This window comes from Prunus mume, linkage group LG7 (assembly GCF_029339155.1).
Source record: "Prunus mume cultivar Tortuosa linkage group LG7, ASM2933915v1, whole genome shotgun sequence".
NCBI classification, from domain to species: domain Eukaryota; kingdom Viridiplantae; phylum Streptophyta; class Magnoliopsida; order Rosales; family Rosaceae; genus Prunus; species Prunus mume.
This window is the reverse complement of record NC_142704.1, coordinates 1,511,260-1,529,644: the sequence shown is the minus strand read 5'-3', so window position 1 is coordinate 1,529,644 and position 18,385 is coordinate 1,511,260. Positions and strand designations below refer to the sequence as shown.

Genomic DNA, 18,385 nt, shown 5'->3' with positions numbered 1-18,385 from the left:
TAAGCTAAAAAAAATTCCCTAAGTGTTGGAGAGGAGGAGGAGGAATTTTTTTATTGATTTTGCGACGAGCGGGCACGTGTTCGCCGCAAATAACTAAACCCTTCTCTAAGTGTTGGAGCGAGGAGGGGAGGGAAATTTTTTTATTGATTTTGCGCGACGAATGGGCACGTATTCGTCGCGCAAAACCATACCCTAGTACCCTAAACCCTAAAACCTGTACCCTAAGCCCTAAACCCGAACTCCTGAACTAGTTTCAATGATCCAACCGCCAATCTTCTTTTTTCATAGTTCAAGATTGTATACGTCAAAAATCATAATGAATGAACATTCAGAGATTGAGTAACGGGACAAAACGTTTCGACGGTTCTAAACAAATTGTCCCGATTCAACGGTTCTAAACAAATTGTCCCGATTCAACGGTGATTTTAACTCCGATCTTGAAATTTTTTACAGCTACGGTTCTTGACCCTATATGAATACAGAGATGTAATTCGATCTTCAATTTCAGATATTTACAGTACAAGACATCACATAATCTTATGTAAGATTGAAGGAATGTATAAAGAAATTATTCAGTTTTTATGAATATTGTGTTTTTATCGAATACGTATTCTAGGAAACTAGTTTGATAATCTAGCCATCAAATATGTTTGTTTATACTTGAGATCTTATCGTCAAAAATGATAAAAAAACATTGAGCTCAAGTAACGGGACAAAGCGTTTCAATTATAAGCGAAAAGTCATGATTCAACGGTTATTTTGACTCGATTTTGATGATTTTTTACAGCTATCTTTATTTAACCCTATGTGAATACAGTGAACTACTTCGATCGTCAATTTCAACTATATACGTGTGTATATTTCAGAAATATATATATATATATGTATATGTTTGCGCGACGACTTCCTTTCTTCGTCGCGCTAAAGGTACTTGCGCGACGATATTATTTGTCGCGCAAATGATAAGTATGCGCGACGTGTACGTTATCCGTTGCGCAAAAATTGCGCGACAATTATGCCTTCGTCGCGCAAGATTATTTGCATTCACATATTATTAATCTGAAGTATTCATCATTACATTTAATTAATTGTATGAAAGTATGATTTATTCTATTTTCTTTCAATTTGAGAATGGAAGGATTGTTGATAATCTTATGTTCTTTGTATTCATTTTTTCGGTTATATGGTTTTCATTTTGTGAAAGTTTTTTGTGAAAATAAATTTAAACTTTATGATACAAATTAATTGGCTATATTTATTTACGAATGGTTTATAACTACAATTATTTTAATAATGTTTCACTTGGTATCATATATAATGTTTGGATATAACAAGTACATATATGAAAACATTTGCATTACACAAAATATGTCCACTAACATAATAAAATTACAAAAAAAATTAATCATTCATCATCTGAACTATAATAACTTTCGTTATCGTTGCTATCATCACTTTCGGTCTCCCAATCCTCTTCCTCCTCCTCTTCCTCCGCCTCCTCTATAACTACATCATCGTCGTTGCTCGGGCAAACTGCAACATCATATCGCGGAAGATCACCGAGGTCAATTGTAATTGATCTGAATCGGTATTTCGATTGAAGACACTCCTTGTATTTGAAATGGCTCTTGTATAACATTAGTATCTCGAAGTGTCTCCGCATCATTTTCCATTGAAGATTCTAAACGTTGGTCAGCTACATTGTTGACGTTGTTGTCAGTTGGGTCTAGTTCTGGTATAGCATACACGTTCCTGTGATCCATCTTTTGAACAACGTTCCAACCGCTTCCGGCTTTAGGGTCATCTAGATACACAATTTGTGTTGCCATGTTTGCCAAAATATAAGGGTCGTCATCATACCAAGTTCTGTTCATGTTCACAGATAGTAAGCCATGATCGATTTTAACACTTCCCGGCCTATTTGGGTTGGTGTCAAACCATCGACACTTAAACATGATCACTTGGTATCGATCTTTGTAAAGCAATTGCACGACAGTTGTGAGTTTGCCATAGAAATCAATGTCCGTACTTTCGCCTCCACCTAGGACATGGACACCGCTGTTTTGCGTACAGAACTTGTCATCTCATGCTTCGGCCAAAAATTTGACACCGTTGACATTACAACCCGAGAACAATTCAGCGCGAATCGGGCGAACGCCAAGTTATATAACTCATCATTGTAAGTTGGGGAATTCGATGATTTCAACTTATTCACCTAATATTATACAAAACCATTCATATGTTAGTCTGACAAAATTTATAAAAATATTTATATTTCTCAAATAACAAACACTGATAACTTACAGAATCCAAAAACCATTGTGGAAACAATTCACGGTGTTTCTGGGCAACCAAATGTGATGGATGTTCTCGCTTCATCATCTCTTCATGCTCATATAAGTATCCCATGATCTCATCACAATTGTTCAGATTTACGAACCAATGCGCTACCTCCATGTCATTTCTAGAAAACAACTCTCGCGTGATCTCAGAAGTCGTGGCACTTTGGGCAAAAGCGAAAGTTTTTCATTTCTCATACCTCCATCATGATTGCGCTGAGGACGATTGAAAACCGTCTCCACATCTTTTAAATACATTCCGCAGAAAGTAAGCGACTCATATTGAACCCAAGCCTCTACGATTGATCCTTCGGGCCAGCCTGTTGCATACACTTTTTTTCAGCTCTCCGAGAAGCCTGCCAAAATAAAACGATATGATTGGAAATTAGCAAGCATGTGATAATGATGCATACACAAATGATAAGGATTATATACCTTTCTATTGGATACATCCAGCGATAGTTGACAGGACCAGCAAGTAATGCCTCTTCTGGCAAGTGAACCATCACGTGCATCATACTTGTGAAGAAAGCTGGAGGAAATATCATCTCAAACTTGCATAGGACTTGGACAATGTCATGGCGCAACTGAAACATGTCCGTTTTTCGCAAAGTTTTCGCCGTCAGTTGGGAAAAAAATCTGGACAACAAAATGATTGGCTTCACTACATCTTCCGGCAATAGGTGTCGAATACCAACAGGAAGTAGGCGTTGCATAAACACATGGCAGTCATGGCTTTTAAGTCCAGTAAATTTACCCCCGTCAACATTCACACAACGTGCGATATTAGAAGCATACCCATCGGGAAACTTTACTGACGATACAAACTTTAGAAACTCTTTCTTGTCATTCGGTTTCATAGAAAAGAATGCAAGATCCCTTCTAGCTTTATCATTGTCCCTATTCATCCATAAACCCCTTCGTATGCCCATTCTTTCCAAATCAAGACGAGCTTTGATCGTGTCCTTTGTCTTCCCTCGATATCTAGAATCGTGCCCACCAATGTGTCGAATACATTTTTCTCAACATGCATCACATCTAGATTGTGCCTCAATTTTAGTTTACCAATATGGGAGCTCAAAAAACATAGGCTTGTGCGTCCAGTTCATATGTGTAGAAAGGTCGATCGACTAACTGTTTTCCCGAAGGAGCAAAATCAACCGTTAAGCTGGTCCAATATCTCATCACCGGACCATTCTCTGGGTCTAAAGCGGCTCAGTGTTCCCGTCGAACTCTTTATCTTTTTCCCTCCACTCATGGTCCCATGGCAACCATCTCCGATGACCAAGGTAACAAACTTTTCCAGCATGCCAACCAGAAGTTACATCTTCCTTGCATACAGGACATGCCATATAACCTTTTGTGCTCCACCCAGAAACCATTGCATATGCTGGGAAATCATTCTGATCCACATAAGCTGCTGCCCGCAAAGTGAACATCTTCCCAGTTGATTTATCGTGCGTGCGAACACCGTTTGTCCACAAATCCTTCAGCTCATCAACCAGCGGCCTTAAGTAAACATCGATTGACCTCCCAGGATCCTCAGTTATCAAAACAGTCATCATCATGTATTCTTTTTTCATGCATTTCCAAGGCGGCAAATTATATGGGAATACGAAAATCGGCCAAGTGCTGTGGTGTTGGTTTAGAACCCCATACGGATTGAATCCGTCAGTGGCAAGTCCCAATCTAACATTTCGGAATCAGCAGCAAACTCGGGAACGCGTTCGATCGAACTCTTTCCATGCCTCCTATCTGCGAGGATGCCGCATCACATCATCGTCTACCCGTTTTCTGATGCCATCTCATTTACGTAGCGATATGCGTCGACATATACAATCGCTGCAACCTAGGTTTCAGGGGCAAATAACGCATGACTTTTTGTGGGATCTTAGTCGTCCTATTCTGAGATGTCATCTTGAACCTCGACTCATTGCATATAGGACATGTATCCAACGATTCATGCTCTTTGTAGAATAACATGCAATTGTTTTTGCAAGCATGGATTTTTTCATAACCCAATCCAAGACCATTCAACACCTTCTGCGCCTGTTTATGGTCTTTCGGCAAACAATTGTCCGTCGGAAGCATTCTCTTGAAAACCCCCAAAAAGTAATCGAAACACAGGTTCGACATACGATACTTTATTTTTCCGTGCATTAACTCCACAATGGCCGTGAGAACGGAAAAGCTCTCGCACCCCGGGTATAACTCTTGGTTGGCATTTTTTAACAATTTCTCATATTGTTCAAACTCCACTGTCTATTGGTGTAGGCACATCATCTTGCTCTTCTTGATTCATGTTGGTCGATGCAAATGGAAAAACATCCTGTATAATATCCATGACTTGATCATTAGCATCCACAATAGGTTGAACATTGTCCACTCTTGTGGCATTTGAAGACGAAGCATGCTCTAATTGTTCCCCGTGAAGGTTCCAAATGCTATATGTCTCAATCATTCTATTCCTTACTAAATGAAATCCAACATTTTCAATTGTCTCCCATAACGTGTTGTTGCACCTCCTACAAGGACAACGGATTCTAGTTGCACCCGGGTTGTGTCTACGTGCAAACTCAATAAAATCCTCGATTCCATCCAAGTATTCGTCTGCGCATCTGTTCGGGTTTTGTATCCACCTTCTGTCCATAATTCCTGAAACCAGAATCACAACACAACAATCACAACAACTTCATACGAAGTTATAATGTCACCTTATGCCTCCGGTAAGGGTCCTATCCCATTCGGGAATGCATACTCCTGCCACGTAACCTACGACTACATGAGATTAGATTTCGACGTGGATGAATTTCGCCAGACATCTCGCTCTGAGTTCTTGAGGTGGCCATAGGTATAAATACCTATGTATCCACCCGAAGAACGTACGAGATGACAACGAAATATCCACAATCGAAACCTAATCCTGTAGCCATAGATTACGTGACAACACTATGCATTACCAAACTGTCCAAATAATGGGACAATTCAAGAATTAATTGGACCGCAGTCATGCATTACGCATCCATGCACGAAATCCAACTAATCTCGAACGGGAAACTAAGTGTTACTAAACATAAAAATAAAAGCACGAAGTTAATTTCAATTAACCGTACATCTAACAGATTGTACTACGTTACACACAACATAATATAAATATAACTTCACAAGAACATTTTAAACATATATAAAACAAATAAAATACCTTCTCAATCGTTCTCCACCAATCGCTAATTACAAATATCCCTAACGAAAACAAATTAAAAAACCTTAGTACGAACTTAAATTAATACTTTTAAACTAATGACGAAAAATACTTACCCAATCAATGTATTGAAATCCCAGCAGCGGCAGAGAGGTTGAGAGAAAGGCGAGGCAGAATGCTTTGTTTTGCATTCGCCTCTGCAATGGCAGAATTCTAATATGAAGAAGAAAGACTTTGCGCGACGAACATACTTATTCGTCGCGCAAACTCCCGTCGCATAAAAACCAAATCATTCGTCGCGCAAACCCATTTTTTCGTCGCGCAAACACTGCCGACATCTAACTTTGCGCGGGAGTTTTTAAATCGTGCAAAATTTAAATCGCGCAAAAACAAAATTCCGTCGCGCAAAACAAGATATTCGTCGCGTAAGCGTTGAACTTTCGCGACGAAATGTCATCGTACGTCGCGTCAAAAAATATCCCACCAGGTCATTTTTGGCGCCAAAAATAAAATATCTCTTGTTCTCTTACGCGACGACCGTCTTTCCGTCGCGCTAAATGAGATTTGTCCTTTTTCGCGACGGATAATTTCTTCGTCGCGCAATGTTGCCTTTTAGAGGATATTTTTGTCGCGCAAATGTTTAGCGCAAAAAAATTCCCGCTTTTTAACTCTCTTTGCGCGTGAAATTTTTTTCGCGTATATACATTTTGCGCGACAAAAAGTTTGGTGGCGCAAATTTTCAGTGGATTGCGGCGAATATTTGTTTTCGTCGCGCCAGTATTGTTTGCGCGACAAGTTGTTCTTAAATCGCATAATATTTCGTCGCTAATAGTGAAACGTAGTAGTGAGTGTATTAGATGTCCAAATCGATTTCAAAGCCAGTCAAATATGGTTTCTGTTTCATAACTATTTTGTTCATGGATATTCAAGACGAGGAAATGTGATTTTGTACGAATATATCAATGTTCTTCTTCAAAATTAAACCTAAATTTTGTCTATTACAAAATACAAGTTTTAAAAATAAAAAATAAAATACAAACAATATAGGAATGGAAAATCGAACATAGAACATCGGTACGTGGGATCGCTCTTAACACATAACACATAATAAAGTGATACAATTAGGTAAACCATAACACATATAGTGAGATGAACGAAGCTATCCATATATAGAAATTTTGCCTACATGTATTTGCCTTGGATAGCCTCAAAAGATGTTGAATATTTAATTAACTTTTTTGTTTATATTTAAAAATAAATTTTGGTAACCTTTTATTGGTTTGACAAATGCATGGTTGTATAATATATATAGGCTATAAATAAAATTAGGGTTTGATTCAAAAAACATCAAAAGATTCCTACACAATCAAAATGTGTATATATATATATATATATATATATACACAACTCATTCTAGCTACTAGCCATTTGATCAAGTTACATATATGATCTAAAAATAGTAATAATCCCATAATGAACAACTAAAACTTACCCTGGATCCTATTTCTGGAAAACTCAGTCAAACCAATCTGCCATTGAGTTATTTTAAGCTCCAAAACCAATGGAACTTTCTTCACGTGTCCTCCATACACCTTGGAACTTACCTTCTCCACTCATTTACCCATTTGATTTTGGACCTTTAATTTACTTTCCCAACTACAAGAAAAAGGTGATAGTTGATGGGCAAAAATCAGAGTTAGTTCAATCTCAAATTGCAAGCAATTGGAGATTGAACTTCCAAGGTTTCCTGCTGAACGCTCATTAAATCTTGTTGCAAATTCTTTGTCTCCTATTAAACCATCTTTTCTGTTGAGCGATCTTGATTGATATCTTTGGGACAACAGGAAAAATGTCGTTCAGTGGAACCCAACAGAAATGCAAGGCCTGTGATAAGACTGTTCATTTCATTGACCAGTTATCTGCTGATGGTATCACATACCACAGGCCCTGCTTTAAATGCAGTCATTGCAATGGACAACTTTCGGTAGGTTTTCATACATTTGACTTTTTACCTAGCTAGCACCGTATTAACGTATTAACTGATTAGTGCTTGAATATAAGCTTGCATATATTTTAATTCGAATGCTTGTTTAAATATGTGTCTAGATTTATAATTTTACAACTTAATATGTCACACTTTGTCAAAGATATAGAGATGATGAATTTAGGGTGCATCTACCGAGCGAATTCTCCTCTAATGAGAATATATATAATTCAATGGATTGTGATTCATCTACTCTATAGTAGAGAATGGTGAAACATAGATCAAACAAAGACTATATTCGTGTTTCCATTAAATGTGAACTCATATTGTAGAAAAATCCGGAGAATTAAGGGCCATATCAAATATGGGCTTGTAATTAAATTTCGTCTTCTAAATCAACTTGGTTTAGGGCTGAAAGAAATAAACAAGCTTTGGATGTAGGATGAGGCAGTTGTTTGCTTGTGTGTATTTTACAGATGAGTAGCTACTCCTCCATGGAGGGAATTTTGTACTGCAAGCCTCATTTCGAGCAACTCTTCAGGGAGTCTGGAAGTTTCTCTAAGAAACTTACATGTAAGATCCCTCTTCCCATTGCAAAATTCTTGGTATATAAATCCATTTTCTCTCTCTTTTTTCTTCTTTTCTGATTTCCCATTTTGGACCTATCAATGTTTCGTTCCATATGTTTGATGTACAGGTGGAAAGTCACAAACTGAATTGGTACACATTTTATACCCTAAACTCATTATTATATGCTTAATATTTCTTTTTTTCTTGGTTTCTGCTAAAGCTTATACACATTCTTCTTTATATGTACAGGGTAGGACCCCTAGCAAACTGTCCTCAATGTTCTCTGGGACTGTAGACAAATGTGCAGTCTGCACCAAAACTGTGTATCCACTAGAGAAGGTTTGAATCCCATATCTCCCCATTTCTCTCTCACGAATTAACATGTTGCAAAGTGACCACAAGGTACTTCATCATGTAACACACTGCAAATTTGTTATCATGCACTTCAAAATTAATATTTAAAGTGCTTAAAAATTAGGTAAATAATAACAAATTGAGAGTGAGAATATTATTTCGGTTGTAATTTGATGCACCGTGTGATTAATAGTCTGTGGTTTGGCTTTAGATTTGGTGAATTCTAAGAGATATTTTGTAATACAGGTTACTATGGAGGGAGAGTTTTACCACAAATCATGCTTCAGGTGTAATCATGGGGGTTGCTTCCTCTCACCCTCAAACTGTGCTGCTTTGGATGGCATTCTTTATTGCAAGCACCACTTTGCCCAACTGTTCAAGGAGAAGGGCAGCTACAACCACCTCACCAAGACTGCTTCAGTCAAGAAAAATGGAGCTCCAATGCCCGAAATGAAACCTGAGGAAGCCGATTCAGAGAAGGCACAAGAAGTAGCAGAAGAACCAAAACAAGAAGCAGAGGCAGGAGAAGCAGAAGCAGCACAGGATTCAGCCCCACAGGGGCAATCATGAAAATGTGCACCACCCAATGCCATGTTCCACTAAGCTTGTGGTGTTGGGATTTTTGCTTTAATGATTTGTAAAACATGTTCAAAGGAAAACAGAATTTCTGCTTTTTCTTTGTTGATCATTTGAATCGATGTCTTGTGGAAGTTGAAATTTCAATGCAATTAAAGTAAATCAAATTTAACATCCTCGATCTTTCTAAAAATTAAAGGTCCAAGATGCTATATTTCGTTGGGTCAATGGAATTTGTTGTACTGGGCTCGAAAGTTATGGATCACATACAAACTTTATTTTAAAATATATAATTATATTCAAGTATCGAACTCCAATCGTTTATTTTTCAACTCTTCATTTATAGTTGATTTTTGAAAAACATATATGCAAATTCACAGAGCGGTTAATCCAATTCAGATATTCACGACGAAAAAATACTAAACCTCATTCAGATAGGCCCTTGAAAAAGGGCTCCATTTTCAAGTATTATATAATTAGAGTAAAGGAAAAATTAGAAAGAAATTAGACTGATAATTGCTTCCCATGGAATATATAACATTAACTAATTCTATACTACCAATACCAAAAAGAGAAAATTATTTGTTGCATAATTACTGGGGGTGGTGAATGTGTAATTGCTTCCCATGGAAAAAGTTACAGTGGGCAGAAATTCACAATTACGATTTTGTTAAAAGATTATTAAATTGCCTTCCTTAAAAAAAATAAAAATAAAAATAAAAAAAGATAATTAAATGCCACGTTGGTACAAAATCTCCCAGAGCTCACTGTGTCACTCTGTCACTCTCAGTTTCACAGCTCAAAGCCTTTACTCTGTAATCTTATGATTATCTGAATGGCCTCCATTAACGCTCTCTGAATTCTGAAGAGCGTGGCTGCTCCCTTATCTCTCAAGAGATGGACGGTTTCTCTCTCACCCTCACCTCCAACGCCACCTCTTTCTTTCCTACTTCAACTATAATTCCTTTACTTTCATCCAGAACATCAAGAAGACTAAAAACCCAAATTTTCCCGCCGAAGAATACTAGATTCATTGTTTTCAGTTCCAAAGAAGAGCCGAAGCTAGACCCACTGGACCAAATGGAGCTGAAATTCGGTCGCTTGATCGGCGAGGACCCCAAACTTACTTTAGCCAAGGTGTGTATGTGTTGTTTGTGTATTATGGCATACCAGTTGTTTGCTAAAAGTTGCATATGAACTTGTCATATTGGTAGAAAAGCAAACCCAGAAGTTAGTTATATTGAAAGTGAGAAGAGTTCTCTTCTCTGTATATATATGTGTATGTATGTATTTTTATGAGTGGTGCTGTTGAAATGTAATTTTTTTGAGAATATCATTATTTTGTGTTGTAGATATTGGGTAGAAAAGCAAACCCAGAAGCTACTTATATGGAAATTGAGAAAAGTTTTTACAAGAACAAGGGTAAATTGATTGAGATAAAGGAGGTACCTTTTGATGGGTCTAAGGAAGTTCCAACCACCCAAGAAAAGGAGGTACCTTTTGATGGGCCCAGGGAAGTTCAGTCATCTAGTTCCTTGGATGGTTTGAACTTGGTTCGACCGGTGCCAAAGAAAGGAGTCAAATTTGAAGTGGATTATAAACCAAGAGTGTCCGAGATTAAGAACCTGAGACGCCCAGTTGCCAAGCCTGTGGAACGTACTAAAAGTAGTGTTCCTAATGTTATTTTGAGAAAGCCAACTTCGCATTATGAGGATGACGGTGAAGATATGTCGTCGAGGTTGAAAATAAAACCGAATTTATCGGTGAAGATGAGAAATGAGCAACCAAAGGAGATGTTTAGTGATATGACATTGTTGAGAAAGCCCCAAGCTGTGAGTGTTGATAAAAGTAGTGAAAATAAAAAAGAGCAATCTAGTGATGTAGACAGGAATGTCATTGATGATGCAGAATTGGAGAAGTGGAGAGAAGAAGAAAATGATGAAGTTAGTGGTTTTACTCTATTAGAAAAGCCCATAGCAATCGGCGTTGAAACAAAGAGTGAAAATGATAATGAGCAACTTGAGAATCAAGAATCCAGTGCCACTGATAATGTTCAGGATAATAATAGATTGCAGGATTTGTCTGGATCTACTGCAACTAGCAAAGGAACAAGAAACAGTCTTGAAGAATCCAAGGATGACTCCCTTATAGGTACTACTCTATGTTGCGTTATAGAATATATTCAGCTAGGATTGTCAAATTAATATTGTGCTTGAAATTTTAAGGATTACAGCAATATGAGCAGAGCACTATGGAGTCCAATGAAGAGGTATCTGCTGTGAGTGAACTGTCCGATACAAACTTACCTGTTTCTAATGTTGAGTTGTCTATAGACACTGCACTACAAGGAAAACCAAAAAGGTGAGTAAAGTCAGTCCTAAAATTTGTTTGTCTCCACCATTAAGTTTCTATTTGTCTGATTAATAGGTTGTTTTCTTACAGATTTGACCTACCTGTGAAAGAAGCATCTGTTAAAGAAGCAGAAAGTAATCTTGTTGAGTCTGGGAATCTCCTTTCTACATCACCCATTGAGGTCAGGGTATTTCTTACTTTTGACTTAGTTATTTCCCTAATTTGATTTATTTCCTGTTACAAAGGCCTCATTCTCTATAAATATTACTATAGGGACATGAAGATGCTGATTGGGTTATGGCTGAAAATCTGGTTAAGACAGGAGATAGGGGAGATATAGAACTGATAAGTGCTAGCACCAGAGGTTTTGTTGTAAGTACACTTCAGGCATTCTTCCTAGGCTTTAAAATGTAATGCACTTCTTTTATTTTTTGTTAACCATACATCTTTGCATTTCACCTTTCTGAATTTGATTTAACCTTTGTGACAGGTATCTTTTCGCTCTTTAATAGGATTTCTGCCATACCGTAATCTTGCTTCCAAGTGGAAGTTCTTAGCTTTTGAGTCATGGTTGAGACGGAAGGGCTTAGACCCATCATTGTACAGGCGAAATTTGGGGATTATTGGAAGTTATGATATTGTGGACAAGAATGCTCTTCTTAATCCAAGCCTGGATCCTAATATAGTTATAAAAAACGACGGAGAAGTTTCACCAGATATGAAATTGGAAGAACTACTTATGATTTATGACCAGGAGAAAATCAAATTCTTGTCATCATTTGTTGGCCAGGTTTGAAGAAAGTGAACTGCAATTCAAAAAATGACAGTTGCATTTGGAAACTCTATTGTCACTATTTTATTCCTTTTAATGAATATTTATTATTTAAAACTTACTTTTGTAGAAAATAAAAGTAAATGTGGTGTTGGCCAACAGAAAGTTTGGGAAGCTTGTATTTTCAGTGAGGCCGAAAGAGAAGGAAGAGTCGGTTGAGAGAAAAAGAAGTCTCATGGTGAGAGGCCACATCCAGTTGTGATGTATCTGGCATGCTGTCTGTTTATCTTTTGCATCTATTCTTTAAATTACACTATTTGGTAACAATTATTTCCATTTTCTAAATTCAAGAGTTTTTCGTGTTCAATATTTTCTGAAGACTAAATATTTTTGCTTTACGAAGGGTGGTGAAAACCACATTTTTTTATAGTAGCTTTTTGAATATGACATGCTAAGGGGTTTACTTTTTGTGGTTGGAACTTGGAAAGGAAATTTATCTTTAAATGACTGTTGTATATGATAGATATGCTAGAATTCTATGTGAACCCTTATCCTTTATTCCCAAAATTGGGATTTATTATTTCATCCAAATAACTGGAAGTAATCTCATCCTTGATAGGTGTCTGAATGCCATGTTCTTTCTAAAGCTTTTTGAGCATTTAGCGAAACTGCACTATGTAGTCTTAATCTCTTATGGAAATTCTTATGGCAGGCCAAACTTCAAGTTGGGGATGTCGTGAAATGCTGCATCAAGAAAATTACTTATTTTGGTATTTTTGTTGAGGTAACTGAAAGGTTTGCCGCTCATTTTCTTGGGAAGTTTTTTTACTTTAGTGTTCTGATTACAGTTTGGTTCCATGATGAGGATTTTTGTATTTATTAATCTAATCAAAACTATTTCTTGATGGACTGCCCTTGGTACCATCCGGTTTGAGCTTCATGCTTTGTGGTATAATCACTGAACCATTTTTCTAATAAAAACTGATCCTAATTAAAATGATGTAGGTTGAAGGAGTGCCTGCATTAATCCATCAGACAGAAATATCTTGGGATGCCACTGTGGATCTTTCTTCATACTTCAAAGTTGGTCAGGTAATTTGGTGAATGATCAAACTGTAGCATATTTACTATTGTTTACTAAGTCTATGCCTCTGAAGTTTGAGACTAGGCCAGTAATGAAGGCATGATGAACATATATCTTGGTTGAGTAAAAGCTGTCTTATATCTTCAATTATTCTGTGCTTTTCTCTTGGCTGAACCCTATGAAATGCTTTATATTCTTTCCATTTCTATAGTCTACTTTTCTCTATGTATCTTGTTATACACGTAAAGAAACTCTTTCTGATCTCAGATTTTGGAGGCAAAAGTTTACCAACTGGATTTTTCACTTGAGCGCATCTTTTTATCATTAAAGGAGATTATGGTAATGTATATCTTATACCTTTTGTACATACAAATTTCTAATTTTGATTGAGATGTGCAATTACAAAGAAAGATCAATTCCTATCTGTGGCAGCCAGATCCATTGATGGAGGCCTTGGAGTCTGTGGTTGGTGATCGTGATAGCGTGGATGGGCGATTGGAAGCAGCACAAGCAGATACTGAGGTTTTTTTTTTTTTTCACATGTTGAGTAGGGGCTAATAGCTGGTTACATCATCATAGTTGTACACTACACAGAGCATACTTGTGACCTGTAATTATTAAAATCATCTTTAGTTAAGAATAATAGGAAACATATACATGACAATGAAACAGTGAAAAAAGAGGCTTTATTGCTGGTAAAGTGGGAGGTTTTCGAGAATTTTTTAGTTGCGAGGGTTTAAATCAGCAAGAAGCCAAGAACTTATTTTGTTTAAGATGCTTGGACTAGGGAAAAAAAAGTTAGTATGTATGTAGTTTATTTTGCCTCTTTGTATACATACCTGCATTAGTAAAGGTGCCTCGGAATTTGGTTCAGAAAGCTATTAGTTGTTGCCAATCTAATTTATCTCTTTGATCATCAATCTAAGTTCATTCATCATATGTTGATCTCTTTGGTGGATTGATAGGGGGGACATGAACCTATATGATACATATGTAAATTATCTTGTAACTGATTGAATGGATTATGTAAATTATGCTTCCATAGCTAATTCATATTATCTAATTCCATGGTTTTTTGACAGTGGGTTGATGTAGAATCTCTTATAAAAGAGCTGCAACAAACTGAAGGAATCCAGTCTGTAATAAAAGGTCGTTTTTTCTTGAGCCCGGGCTTAGCTCCAACATTTCAGGTATGAAGATCTAGATTTCTTGGATTCAGTTAGGTAGATAAAAATATAAGGTTGACAGGAAGGTGGATAGCATTGTGTGCTTTAAGAAGTGTCGTCTTGTAACTTTCTTCATCTAAGTTAATCACGAAAACTTTTAGATTTGTGACATTTGGTTAGGAATTATTTGCATAGTGTATACTAATCTAGATTTCAAAAAAAGTAACATGTCAATGATGCATGGTTGATGAGTTTGTTTAACAAACTGCACATATTGGTACTTAACAATGTGTGTGTGATACAAATATTTATTCAAGGCATCTCATTGTGTTGATTCTCTCTCTGCCCCGTTTTAATGCTATATTTTCAATACTATGCTGGGCCTCGCCACTGCAGATACACAAATATGTTTTTGTATCATGTTAGAAAAACTAGTTCAGCTTATCATTTCCTAAATCTCTGTACATTTTCAAAGTAGTTTAAACTTTTCTTGCCATACTCAAGTGTCTTCTTCAATCTATCTTGCAGGTTTATATGGCATCCATGTTTGAGAATCAGTACAAGTTACTTGCTCGATCTGAAAATAAAGTACAGGAGGTAAGTTAATTAGGTTTTGCTAGTTTTATTTGCTATCCAACAGAACTAGATAACGATACTCTGGTGTTGCCGAATATGAAAATCTCATGCTTTTGATAAATTCATTGCTGAAGAGGCAATAGTTTTTATGGAACTCATCTAAATGTACATGTTCCTGAAGTCTGACTTTTATGCCTTGACCAAATGACCCTCCTGCTTCCCTACCCTTCATGGTTGATTACAGAAATTTTATTGAAAATAATTCCAAAAATGTCATCCATTTATTGCTCTTCCATCTAATGTATGATCGCATTTGCTTTTCTCAACCAAAACCCAGAAAAAGAAATGCGACATTAGTAGCATTTCTTAAAAGTAGACACTTAAGTGATTATATTAGAGTGAAGAATCAATAATTGATTGCATTACTTTTTGCAGGTTATAGTTCAAGCATCACTGGACAAGGAAGAGATGAAGTCTGTGATTCTAACATGTACCAGCAGAGTGGGCTAGTTATGTTCTTTTTTGTTATCTGGGTTGTAAACTTGGAGAAGGCAGTTTCGTTCATGATGAGCATCTTTAGAAATTTTGTAGAGAGGTAGAAAAGGATCGAAATTGTTTGTTCATTTTGTAGAGGCAAGGGTCTGTAAATCCTCCAAGCTATAATGAAAAATCACATGAATATAAGTAGGATTTATTTAATTTAGCACTATTACAAGGGGATTCAAACTTGGAGAGTCCCTCTTCAAATTCTGAGAAAAGAAAAAAAAACTATTAGAGCACCAGCTAGTTGGTTCAGTTTTTGTTGGTCATTTATGAAATCCACAATACCTCATTTTTAAAAGTAATTTGACAATATATTTAGTATATAGGTTAGATAATATAAAGGGAAAAAAATAATTCACGTTTCTTATTGATAAAAATGTTTGAAGAATCTAATTTCTAAACAAACAGAGAGGATGGTCGGCGCGTGGTTATACTATTTATAAAAATAGTTTCTAAAAACGACCTAAGTAAAGCCGAGGGCCTAATATATATATATATATATATATATATATATATATACATTGAGGATCCTCAAATAATTTTATTTGAGGGCGCCCCTACAATTTTTTTTCCAATGATCCAAATCATCTATTTTTTAGGTCTTCATTCATAGATCATCCTTACAAAAAATTAGACAAATCGGAAACCGTTTCGACATCTAATTGGGTCCTACAAAATCAATGAACACGGTCTTCAAGAAAGTACTAAAATTTTCAATAACTCAATTGAATGGTCAAATGATATCAGATTCAAATGATTTTTTGTAGAGATGATCTTTGAATGTGTATCTACAAAATAGACGGTTTGGATTAGTTGAAATACAATCCGGAGTGGGCCCTACAAGGGGTGTCCCTCAAATAAGCTTATTTGAGGATCCTCAATGGAAGCTCTCAGATATATATATATATATATATATATATATATATATATATAAAGAGGAACTGCCTAGCGCTTATTGCCAGCCACGAGTCAAAAACAATATAGCCGAGCGATACAAGGTTTTTAAATAAAAAAATTCACAGTATAGCCGTGCGGCTATAGTATTTATAAAATATATAATAATAATAAAAGCGACCTATGTAACGCCAAGGCTATACTCTTTTTTATAAAAGGAAAATTTGGAGTACAGCAGCACGTTTACACTATTTATATATATAATAATAAATTAAAACAAACGACCCACTTACAGCCGGGCGGCTATACTCTTGTTGCTATACTCGTGTTTTTTTTTAAATCTTGCGTATAGCCGCACGGCTATACAATTTATAAAACAAATTAAAAAGACCAACCAATGTAACACCACCCGGCTATACTTTTATTTATTTTTCGAAAATCCGGAGTATAACCGCGGGGCTATACTATTTATAAAAAATTAAAAGGGGACCACCTAGCGCCTATTGCACTTAAGCGATTCGCCAATATGGTAAATTCACACTTTTTTATATTAAAATTAAAAGAAAAATCAGATTATGCAACACAACTACTCATTATCTTTTTTAATTCTAAAATAAATTTAAATTTTTTATTTTTTAATTTTTAATTTTTAAAAAGCCCTCTCGCAGCATGGAAGCGTCTGAGAGGCTAGTAAAAAATTAAAAGAAAAGGACCTTTCTAGTTGCATTAGTTTATACTTAATTTATAGATATTAATTTTTAATCAATAATATATGAAATTTTTGTGTATTATACGTGACTTTTGTGCGTGTTATTGAAAATTTGGTAAAAAACAAGTGTATTAATGTACGTGTACAATACGAGTATTAAACGTGAAAATGTTAAATTCTTTATACAGAAAATAACTCTGGTAATGTAAAACCTCAAAAATGAACAATAGAGACTCAGGTAATAGCTTAATAGTAATGAATAATGCTCAAAACTACTCTTATCAATAAACAAAAATGGGGGAAAAACAATTTAAAAAAAGAAGAAGATCACAATGTCTATGTAAAGAGTATAGCCATATGGCTATACTATTTATAAAAAAAATTTAAAAAAGACCCAAGTAAAGCCGGACGGCTATACCCCCTTTTTTTTTTTATAAATATCCAGAGGGGCTATACTATTTATTATATATATATATATATATATATATATATAAAGTAAAAGGTAGAGAATGATACAACATTTAAAATATTAGAAAATGCCCTTGGTAAATGCAAACATTAAGAATTGAAATTATTAATTAAATTAAGATAATATGGTAAATTAAGACTTTTTCATATTTAAAAAAAATTAAAATTAAAAGAAAAATCATATAATGGATCCAATTTTTATGGAACACAACTACCCATTATCTTTTTTAATTCTAAAATAAATTTATTTATTTTTTAAAAAAAGCCTCTTGCATGCGCGGAAGAGTGTGCGAAGAGGTTAATAAAAAAAAAAAGAGGAATCACCTAGTGCCTATTGCCTGCCATGTGTCAAAAATAGTGTAGGCGCTCGGCTATACCCTTTTTTATAATAAAAAAACTGAAGTATAACCGTCCGGCTCTACTCTTTAAGTAACAGACAATCTTCTGTTATTCTACTTTTTGTTTATGTTGGCTGTTCTAACAAACACAGTGATTAGAAGCTATGCACAACACAAAAGCCTTTTCAACATAAGCCTTTTTCTGCTAGAAAATTGGCACATTTGAAGTGATCAAAATGTGTTATTCTCACCAAATTACTTATAATGCCTTTGTTTTTAGAAAGTAACATGTCGATGCTGCATGGTTGTGATGAGTTTGTTAAACAAACCGCACATATCGATACCTAACAACAATGTGTGCCTGACACAAATATTTACTCAAGGCATCACCTTGTGTTGACTCTCTCTCTAAAACGCTATAGTTTGAGCCTCACCACTGCAGATAAACAAAATGTGTT

General features: G+C 35.8%; 2 protein-coding genes across 4 annotated transcripts; both read left to right on the top strand.

The window, feature by feature from the left end:
- Positions 1–7,215: 7,215 nt before the first annotated feature.
- Positions 7,216–9,199, top strand: LOC103337489 (LIM domain-containing protein WLIM2b-like). The gene is made up of 5 exons (XM_008240655.3): positions 7,216–7,525; positions 8,002–8,098; positions 8,223–8,245; positions 8,345–8,434; positions 8,696–9,199. Exons 1-5 carry the CDS (start codon positions 7,391–7,393, stop codon positions 9,017–9,019), a joined length of 669 nt encoding a protein of 222 aa, XP_008238877.2. The 5' UTR covers positions 7,216–7,390; the 3' UTR covers positions 9,020–9,199.
- A 592-nt stretch (positions 9,200–9,791) lies between these two features.
- Positions 9,792–15,684, top strand: LOC103337490 (Nucleic acid-binding, OB-fold-like protein). Of its 3 annotated transcripts, none has more exons than XR_514513.3 (14): positions 9,792–10,162; positions 10,378–11,176; positions 11,251–11,386; positions 11,468–11,558; positions 11,651–11,749; positions 11,868–12,167; positions 12,280–12,387; positions 12,862–12,933; positions 13,155–13,241; positions 13,501–13,572; positions 13,670–13,755; positions 14,316–14,423; positions 14,928–14,996; positions 15,411–15,684. XR_514513.3 is itself a non-coding variant. In XM_008240656.3 (14 exons), the coding sequence occupies exons 1-14, from the start codon at positions 9,923–9,925 to the stop codon at positions 15,483–15,485; spliced, it is 2,346 nt and encodes a 781-aa protein (XP_008238878.2). In that variant the 5' UTR covers positions 9,792–9,922; the 3' UTR covers positions 15,486–15,684. The 3 variants fall into 3 exon arrangements, 1 of the variants encoding a protein (XP_008238878.2); XR_016128536.1 differs by having other exon boundaries at positions 12,862–12,944; positions 13,666–13,755; XM_008240656.3 differs by having other exon boundaries at positions 13,666–13,755.
- The last annotated feature ends 2,701 nt before the right edge of the window (positions 15,685–18,385 follow it).